Source organism: Felis catus, chromosome F1, assembly GCF_018350175.1.
Source record: "Felis catus isolate Fca126 chromosome F1, F.catus_Fca126_mat1.0, whole genome shotgun sequence".
In the NCBI taxonomy this organism is placed as follows: domain Eukaryota; kingdom Metazoa; phylum Chordata; class Mammalia; order Carnivora; family Felidae; genus Felis; species Felis catus.
The window spans coordinates 7,630,443-7,640,246 of NC_058384.1; the positions used below are offsets into that span (position 1 = coordinate 7,630,443).

General features: G+C 49.2%; 1 protein-coding gene across 2 annotated transcripts; it reads left to right on the top strand.

Annotated features, from left to right (window-relative positions):
* The first annotated feature begins 3,121 nt into the window (after positions 1 to 3,121).
* On the top strand, positions 3,122 to 9,548 carry MAP1LC3C (microtubule associated protein 1 light chain 3 gamma). 2 transcript variants are annotated; one of them, XR_006591867.1, is made up of 5 exons: positions 3,122 to 3,874; positions 3,976 to 4,031; positions 4,217 to 4,323; positions 6,422 to 6,799; positions 8,742 to 9,548. XR_006591867.1 is itself a non-coding variant. In XM_045048978.1 (4 exons), the coding sequence occupies exons 1-4, from the start codon at positions 3,817 to 3,819 to the stop codon at positions 6,624 to 6,626; spliced, it is 426 nt and encodes a 141-aa protein (XP_044904913.1). In that variant the 5' UTR covers positions 3,122 to 3,816; the 3' UTR covers positions 6,627 to 9,548. The 2 variants fall into 2 exon arrangements, 1 of the variants encoding a protein (XP_044904913.1); XM_045048978.1 differs by having other exon boundaries at positions 6,422 to 9,548.
* Positions 9,549 to 9,804: the final 256 nt, after the last annotated feature.

Below are 9,804 nucleotides of genomic sequence, written 5' to 3' on the forward strand. Positions count from 1 at the left end.
TCTACCTTGTGGATGTGAACATCGCCTTCCCACCTGGAGTGAGTCTTATCTAGGGTGGGAAGTTTTGGGCATCTCTGCAGCAGAGAGGTCCCCTTTGCCACTCATCTCCCGTCTGGCTCCCCTGGTGCCTCTGTGAAGCCACAAAGTCCAGGCAAGTTTCCCTGGAGGAGTCAGGTGGCCTTCTGCGGCCACCTCCAGAACCTGTCCTGTCTGAAATGGACACAGTGATAGAGACTCAAGCCCTCCAACCTGCAGCGGCCACTTCTCAGAGGTGTACACGCAAATCACTTCCATATGGCGGTAACTTTCCACACCTGTTTCCTAAGAATAAATGCTTGTCGCCAGGAAGGATGAATAAGAGTGGCCACACTAGGATAGGATGGGAAAGCAAAGTGGATCTGTCTTAGTCCCTCTGTAAGCCCCAAACATCTACATTTGCCCAGGGACAGGCCTGGTTTTAATCACACTGGAGAAACCGAGTCACCTCACTCCTCAGGAATAGTTAAAATCATCCCAGGAAAGCATATGAAGCAAGGTGAGGAGCGGGGTGGTGGCAAGATCAAGAGCCTGGTGGCTCTAAACTTTGTACATAGCAGGGGCTTAGGGCAGCACCCCCCGCCCCATAGTGGGGGTTGGGAAGCACGCTGATCCCAGGGCGACGCTGCACTTCCACAGGTTTCCAGGCATTCGATGCAATCCGCAGATGGCCACAGGTCAAGAAATGCAGAGATGTTTTGTGAATGCTTTTATTCACATAGATAAATGTGAATTTAATCCAGACCAATGAAGAGTACACTTCTCTCCTTAGGAGACTTAAGGAGAACTCGTAGCTTCAGAAGTGGGGACAAAAGGGCAAAGTGGGATCCTGGAATCCAAAGGATGAGACTTTTCAGAAGGAGAAGATGCTGACAGATCAAAGACCAAATGAAACGAGGATTAAAAAGAGGGGTTTGTATGTGTTACTGCTGACCTCCCAAGAGTACACATTGAGGCTGGGACAGACTCCAGACCTCAGCTGAAGAAGGGGACAGGCAGTGAGCTCAGTGGAAAGAGTGAGCTCCGACAACTCTTGCGGAAGGTTCCGGAAGCATGAGCAGAGCGGACTAGGCTACAGGCAATGGGACTTGGGTAGTGAAAGAACTTGTGTTTCCCGAGCCCCACGTGCCATGCCACGTATACATGGACACCCCAGAGCCCCCCACATTTCATCATCACACAAACCCACGAGATGAGCAAAAAAGCATATTCGTGTCACTAATGAATAACATGAGGCTCAAAGAAGTAATTGGGACCCAAGTCTGTTCTCAAAGCTGTCCTTTCCATGACAGTTACATGTCTGGTAGAGTCATGGGAAGGTTGGTTGCTATTTTAAGGCGGTGGGGAGAAATAAGTCTTCCTAATCCCACTGCAAGCGCCCTACATCTCATCTCACCTGCTCTCTCTCCTCCCAGGAGCTCTGTCCAGGCCCCAGATCAGAGGAGAGTGGGGTGGGTGAATCAGAACGACGTCAGCCATCTCATCTTTCATATGCCTTGTCTGCGAGACAGGTAGAGCTCTAAGAAGAACAAAGCTGGATTTTATTTAAACATCAGTAGCCAGGACTCCAGATCAAGCCTGCACTCTTGCTTCCGCCATTTACCACGTGTTATTCCTATCTCCTTCCCCACAGTCCTTGCAGCATCGACATTATGTGGCTTTGGTCACCTTCTGGCAGACTGAGTCCTGCCCCTCAGCCCCAGGAGCATGAGGGGGCTACACAGCCCCCACGGACACACTGCTCCCCTCAAAAAAAGAAGCTTTTCCACAAAAGAAAAATGATCTAGCCCACTCTCTTCCCGAATGACAATACACTCTATGAATATTGCCACATTTTGTTTTCTTCCCAATTCCCTTATGCTACTACCCCCTTCACTCCCATTCCATCCGGAGAGGTAGGCCCGGCTGAAATAATAATCCCAGGTGCCAGCTGAGAAAGCCAAATGCAGCTCAGTTAGGAAACATCTCAAAGCCCTAATAACCAAACACTGCAGCTGGGACTTATTTTCCCCTGGCCCCAACCCAGGGCTATTTCCTTCAGCCTTCAAACCTCTGTGCACGTCCACGTTCCCAGCCTGTGGGGGGTTGGGGAGGCCCAGTGTGGGGGGATTTGGTGCCAGGCCCTGTGCAGGCACCTGCACAGAAATGAGTTCATTCAAGTCTCGCTTCCACTCTGCATGAGGGAAAAAAACCATTTTAATCAGGTAAAAATAACCAGTTCTCAACAAAGAAAGCCATATCAGTAAAGTGAAGTGATTCATCTAAATCAGAAATTGAGGTGGTACTTAGAGGGCCAGGCCCAGAGCCAGCTTTGCTGGTCCTGGGTGTGGGGACCACTCTTGGAACTGGACGGTCTGGAGGGGACTCCACCTTGGGGCACCTCGCCAGGTGTGTATATGCAAAGTGCGCGTCCTGCCTGCCCTTCCCACCCACAGGGCGGCTGAGGTTTAAGTGAGATTGTGCATTTGAAAGTTGCTTGACTACAGACGTGCACGGCCTGCGCCCTTTCTCAAGGGCATCAGAGGGAAAGAGGGAGGATGAGGCCACTTGTCAGTGAGGCCATCATTTCGTCACTCGATGTCCATTCCTGATGATTAAGCAAAGCACTGAGATTCCCACTCTTTGATTCACGAAGTAAACATATAGGGTGTATCATCACCTTCCTATCACTCTCTGTCCATTCAAAAACTCTTCACTGTTGAGTGACTCTTCCAGGAAATAAGTACAGGGCATGTAAACCGTCTGTACATCAGAGTCCAGAGGTCTGCCCGGATGATGGGCGTACATGTCTGGAGGCAAGCCCTGGACGCTGGGACCTAGAAGATCTGTGTCTCGCCTCTTACCAGCCATTGGATCCCAGGCAAATCAGTTAACCTTCATGGGCCTTTGTTTCCTATCTCTCTCTCTCTCTCTTTTGGAGAAAGAGAGAGCATGAGCAGGGTAGAGGTGCAGAGGGGGAGAGAGAGAGAGACAGACAGACAGACCAACAGAATCCCAAGCAGGCTCCATGTTCAGCACAGAGCCTGATGCAGAGCCGGAGATCATGACCTGAGCCGACATCAAGAGCCACTCTTAACCGACTGAGCCACACAGGCGCCCCTGTTTCTTATCTCTTAAAGGGAGATCTCTGGGGTCACTGGGCTTCCTTCTCTCCTTTACTGCAGAGAAGATAAAACGTCAGCATATACTAGAGTGTAGCCCTACCTTGTACCAACTCTGAGTTTTAACCTCAACGGCCTCTCTTACTAGCTGTGTGACTTTGGGCAAATGCCTTTCCCTTTCTGATCAAAGGTTTCTTTCTGTGAAAAATGACAAGGTCTGTTGTGAGAATTAAGCAGTCTACTTCAGCATTGGGTGGCCCCATCCTGGCCACCTTCAAGATAGTTCATTATGGAAGCACAGGAATGTCCTTAGCAAACAGCTCTTTGACCTCTCCAGAGTCCTCAGTGCAGACCTAGTCTGCTTGATTACCCAGCCCCTGGTTTCACTGCGAACCCTAATTTCTCCAGCAAAGAAATATCTTGAACCGATCATGAGCAAAGTGGCCTTCTCGGACCAGCAAGCAGGTGGCCGTTCCAGGTCCTTCCTCAGGACTGACCTCCTCCTGCCCAGGGAGGGGGTGGGGAAGGCGGGTTGGAGACGCCTGATGTCACACAGCCCTACATAAGGGCCTCCTTTAGACTCCTGCGGGTGGTTTGGAAGCAGCTAGAGGAATGAATTAGGTCCTGGTTGTGGGATTTTTTTTTTTTAAGTCAGACACAGACACAGCTGTTGAGCAAAATGCAGCCTCCACAGAAAACCCAAAGCCTCAGACCCTTCAAGGAGAGGAAGAGTTTAGGTAAAGTTCTCAGAGTCGCTGTCTGGGTTGCCAGAGAGAGGGAACAGGATACAGCCTTCTCTTGCTGTTTACTTATTCTTTTGTCTTTAAAATATTCACAGCAACCAGACAAGAGGAAGTTGCTGGAATCCGGGCAAAATTCCCAAACAAGATCCCGGTAAGACTCCATTGTGCTTTTTGAAAAGGAGTATGCCTTGTGTCTTGAAACAAAAACAAAAACAAAAACAAAACCCCAAATATAACAAGAAGAACAAAAAAAAAATCCCCACTGGCTCTCCCTGTTCTATGTTTCTAAGGCAGTGAGAGCTCTGTCACATTCTTAGGGGTTGACCCTCTTGACAGGTGATAGTGGAGCGCTATCCCAGGGAAAAGTTCCTGCCTCCGCTGGACAAGACCAAGTTCCTGGTCCCTCAAGAGCTGACCATGACCCAGTTCCTCAGCATCATCCGGTAGGTGACAAAGTACATGTGGAGGCATGTGCTGGGCTTTTTCTGTTTGCTTTGTTAGCTGGTTTGGTTTTGAGGATGGGAGCATTCTGGAAGAGAGGGAAAAAATTTTCTCTGTGACTCACCTTTTAGCATCTGTAGTGCCCAGGAAAGATGCTCTGAGAACTAATCCAATTTAAACAGGTGGGGGAACCCCACAGATAACAAATCTAAAGAGAGTTAACTTTTCTAAAATGTTTCAGAGGTAGTCTTGGCTCTGAAACTAGACCATAAGTGCCTTTCCTCTACGTGCTGTTTAAAGCCCAGTCTGCATTTTCCCAGGAGAGACACAGTACCTTTAAAGGGTGTGTGCACCAGGGGATTGGGGACCTCTTCAAAAGGCAAATACTCCCTGCACTGCTTAGACCCTGGGTGGCAGAACAGGGAAGGAGTACCCACACATGCCCCTTCCTTGGGTTAAGGCACAGTGAAGAAAATGGAGCGATTTTTAAAGTTTCAGAGGGTTGAGTAGTGTCACCCGACACACGGATGCAATAAAAATGACTTGGGAGTAATGTGAATACCACCCGGGAGGTAATTCTTCACAGGGTTGAAAAGTCCGGTGAGGCCAGCCCTTGCAAGCTGCCTAGATGCTTGTTGCTTGGAGAATTCGTTATGAATGTGTGTTGCTCTCGGTTTTGTTTGTCTTGATGAGTTATTTAAGAGCGTCCTGATTTCCTCTCCTCAGGGAAGCTTACGTTGGCCCAGTGTGAACAGAGGTGGCTAAGGGAGCATGAAAGTTAGGATTATATCCCAACATGTTGATGTAACATAGTGTGACCTCCCCTCCCCCACCTCCCTCAGAAACAACCCTTTGAGTTCCGAGAGCTATTCTTTTTCTCCGTCCCAGACAAGAGTCATCTCCTTTCCACCAGCCCTGACCCACTCTCCATCCCAACTTCTGATGCTCCAAGATGTGTGTTGAGCATCAGTTGTGTTCTGGGTTCTTTCTGGGCTCTGTCTTTACAGCAGTGAAAGAATAGACAAAATTCCTTGTCCACAGCCTCCTCCTCCAAGGAATGCCACAGCCCCCATGGAAAGAGAGCATGGCCAAGGACGGGAGATGGGTGTGTAGACTCTAGGAGCAGAGTTCCCTGCAGAGCTGAAGGCAATGCGCTCATTCCCAGCTCCACCCATACCCATTGCAGAACACTACTTTTTTACCCAAAGACAGCCATGCAGTTGTCAGAGCTAAAATCTCTGGGGTTATTTTAGGAAGGGTTGTCTAGTTGTAAAATCAATCAGCTCCCAGCCACCTGTGTCCCAAAGCCACATGGACCTGAAGGTTCAAAGCTTTGAGGCCAGAGTGGGCAGGTTGGGCTGCCTCTGCAAGCAGAGCACATGGAAATGTGCTGCAGGGGGTGCAGAGCCCTTACCTGGGTGTCTACATCATCACATCGTCCTCCACTCCGGGATGAGCCAGGCTTCAGACTGACCTTGACATTTACAGCACGTCCAATTGAACTTTGCTGTTTCTCCATTTCCTTGAGGTGGGGGAGAGATGGCCAGGGGCAGGTGGGTTTGGGGGAAGGGCACACTTGGAGGCAGCAACCTTCTAAAATGTCATCCCAAGGCTGTTTAACAGTGAGATGCTGGAAGATATTGTAATCACCTTTGTATGTCTGGGGATGTGCAGACCTTTGGTTTAAGAGCAAAGAGCTTATTTGCTTAGCATTTTGGTGTTGGTATGTCCCCTAGTAAACGATAGGATCGCCTCACCCTTTTGGCCCAACTGGGAGGACTTATGGTATTTTAAAGCTGCAGGAAAGGAGTAGGGAGCAGTTCTATCTTCCTGAGTGTCATGATCCTGCAACCCTCTGGGATGCTTCCCAGACAAACTGAATTAGAATCTCTAAGTGTGGAGTGTAGGAATCTGTATTTTCAGCAGGCACTCCTGGGTCATTGTCAAGTTTGAAGACCATTCCTAGAGCGGGGAAGTGGGCTCCTTGGGTAGACATGTTTGCAGTGAACAAACAGAGGTAAGTCAGGCCTTGGGTCAGGAGCCCATGCCCTGCCCAGTTTAAGTTTCCCTTTCCTGTCTCCCCCACCCTACCCTGCCCAGGAGCCGCCTGGTCCTGGGGACTTCTGAAGCCTTTTACTTGCTGGTGAACAATAAGAGCCTGGTCAGCATGAGTGTGACCATGGCAGAGGTCTACAGGGACTACCAGGATGAGGACGGCTTCGTGTACGTGACCTACGCCTCCCAGGAGATGTTCGGCTGCCTGGGCTCCGGGAAGACCCTGCCGTCCTCTGCAGAGCATGTCTAGAACCTGTTCTCAAACCTGCGGAGACATGGACCAGCCCCAGTGTGTGCGGCAGGCAGTGATCAGCACCAGCCATCACAGGGACACCTGGCCACCCCTGTCTCCTTTGTGAGGCTCCAGGCTCCCATGTGCTCCTTGTAAGATGGCATTGCTGGCTCTTGGGAATCGTGTAAATAGTAAGTCCTTTCTAAGTAAGATCTTTATGGTTTTGTGCGATGAGCCGGAGAAGGATCTAAGTGTCTTCTGTGGTGGAGGCCGGCAGACTCTTGGGGAGTCTGGTGTCACCCTGTGTGGGCAGGAGTCCTGTGTGCGCTAGGTCATTGGGAACTTCGGCCTGAGGATGGGTCTCAGGGGAACCCCCGTGTTCTTCAGGGGGCAGGGGTCCTTATCTGTGCCGTTCCGGAGACAATTACTGTATTTTCACAGCCTTCACTCCACCTTCTTTTCTCTCAGATTCTGTTTTATCTGTTTATACCATATGAATTTATGCCAAAGATACAACTGTTCAATATAGAGTCACTTAACTCGTACGTGTTTGCTCTGTGCCAGCTATGTAAGCAGGTCACGTGTCTTAGTGTTTCATCACAACTCTCTCTGGTTAATTATCGTTATCACCATTTCACAATGAGGAAACTGAGGCCCAGAGAGATAAAACATGTTTTCCAAATTCACACAACACGATCTGCTGGGACTCGAGCCCAGAGAGTCTGGCTTCGGAAGCCACACTCCTAGCCCTCTGCGAGGCCCTCCATCTGATGAAGTTACTCTGCGAGTTCAGACTGGCTGCTTGAGCCACAGAGCCCACTTTCATCAACTTAGCCCACCAGGGAGACTTGCAACCTGGGGAGTGTAGCAGAGCTCGGAACTCGTGGAACGAGTGACAGTGGGTGTTTGGGTTAGCAGCTGCAGCACCAAGTATGAGCACTCCAACTGTGCATGGAGGGTATTCGTCAGGGAAGGCTTTGTAGGGTGTTCCACTTGAGCTGGGTTTTGAAGCATGGATAAGAGTTTGTCTAGAAAGGAATTTTATTTATTTATATTCAACATACATTTATTGAGCACTTACTGAAAGGGAAGTCCTATTCTAGGTGCTGGAAAGACAACGCTGACCAAGACAGGTAAGGTCCCAGACCTCAGGGGTCACAGTTGATTCTAGGAAGGGAAGAAGGACAGTATTTCAAGATGAGTTTCCATGCTTATAAGTACGATAAAGAAAAACAAAACAAAACAAAACAGAAGGTAATTAGCAGATTTAATCCTTTATGTAGGAGGGTCAGAGAGAGCTTCTGGGAGGGAAGAACTTTCACTTGGACCCAAATGATGACAAGGAGCCAGTGGTGGAGGCTAAGCACGCCAGGGGGAAGGGTGGCTGTGAGGTCCAAAGGTTTGAGAGCTTTACAAACGGAAAGGGTTCCAGCGTGGTTGCAGCCAGGGAAGGGGAGAGAAGCTAGGCAGGGGCCAGTCCTACAGGGTCGACTTTGCTAAGGTGTTAGGGTTTTATTTTAAGGTTGGTAAGTGGGAAAGGAGAAGCATTCTAACTGGAGAGAGAGAGAGACAGAGACAGAGAGAGAGAGAGAGAGAGAGAGAGAGAGAGAGAGACTCAGTGAAGGTGTGATCTCCCTAACATCCCCCAGTGGCACTGAGATGGCCTTTGCCCTCTGCTCACTCCTGGATCCGTGGATCCGTGGATCCATCGTCCTGCTCCAGGCTGCGTTTCACTGCTCCCAGGCACCAGCCAGCCCACTCTCCTGCCCGTGGCTGTCCTTCCCACGCCCAGCTTGCCTGGTCTCCTGCTCTACTCACTTCCTCTAACACCCATCCATCAAGTCCTCTCTGCCATCTGCTGAGTGAAACAGCACCTCCCAGATTTGTTCTCCAGATGTATCCTTTGCTTCACCTTGAGCAGTGAATATTCTTCCTAAATGAGTCCATTTCCCAAGGTTGACTTTGACTTTGAGAGCTGGTTGGCCCTGGGCATCCACATAACTGGCCGTGCCCGGGGCTGGTGCTCTTGCTCCCAGTCTTACCCGTCCCTGCGGCTGCTCTTGAATCCAGCATCTAAGATTATCATCCCTCTGGATTGTAGATGGGTGAGCTGTGCTCTGTTTTGTCTCCAAGATCCTTCCCGATCTGGCTTCCCTCCTGCATCGACCTCAGGCTGCCTCGTTTGTGGTGGACAGTGTCCAGTTTCCTGCTGTATAACCAACCAGCCCAAGTTCAGTGCATGAAACCATCACGGCTTTTTTGCACTTGTGGAGTCTGTGAGTAAAGATACCAGAAAGTGCACAGTGGCAACAGCTCCCTGCTGTCTGGGGACTCAGCTGGGAGACCCGAGGGCTGGGAGTGACTTGAACGGCTGGGAGCTGGGATCATCTGGAGGCTTCTTTGGTCTCATGTCTGACTCCTGGGCTGGGATGACTCAAGGCCAGGCCCAGCTGAGACAAGAGGAGCTCCATGTGCCTCCCCCAGTGTGGGTTCCAGGATGGCCATCCTCAGAAGGAGAAGTGGAAGGGCATGTGATCCGAGGAACCAAGACCGCAGCTGACCTGTCCCTAGGTGATGAAGTCCAATTGATTTGGGTCCGGATTTTTTTTCCTTTCTTTTCTTAGCATCTACTCAGATGCATAAGATTAAATGGCAATGTGTACCTCTGTAAATTATGACTACTTTTCTGTTACAGTATTCATCATTGTCTATTGATTTTTACGAGCTCACAAAGTTGAGTGATTCCCTCTTTGTATGCCATATGTATTAAAAATAATTACCCAGTTCCTTTGGTCTTGTTTATGGCAGACTGTCTTACATAACTCCTTTTTATTCTTCTGTGATCTTTTCCTTGTGGATTCTGAGTTCATGTTCTCAATAGAAAGTTTCTCCTAACTCCGCGATTATAAAAAGTATATACCCATCCTGTGTTTACTTCTAGCACTATGTTTCCATTTTGTTCACATTTAAGTATTTGAATGAAGTGGAATTTATTTTGGTAACAAAAGAAAGTATGCAGTTTCGATGCTTAACCAAGTGTTACCAGCACTTTTAATAAGTTGTCCATGGGTATTTGAATTCGCTGTGGTTATGCGGTTTTGTCTTAGTACCGTAATAACAAAAGAATGCTTAAGAACAATGGACTGTGGCCTTCCTTTTTTGGATTCTGCATGGCTTTTGGTAATGCTAAACACAT

What these genes read in the sequence shown, in the direction of transcription:
- MAP1LC3C (XM_045048978.1), top strand. Translation starts at nt 3,817, where the DNA reads ATGCAGCCTCCACAGAAAACCCAAAGCCTCAGACCCTTCAAGGAGAGG. An exon ending in CAAGGAGAGGAAGAGTTTAG is followed by an intron (nt 3,875 to 3,975) that starts GTAAAGTTCTCA and finishes AAATATTCACAG; the next exon opens with CAACCAGACAAGAGGAAGTT. An exon ending in CAGTTCCTCAGCATCATCCG is followed by an intron (nt 4,324 to 6,421) that starts GTAGGTGACAAA and finishes TACCCTGCCCAG; the next exon opens with GAGCCGCCTGGTCCTGGGGA.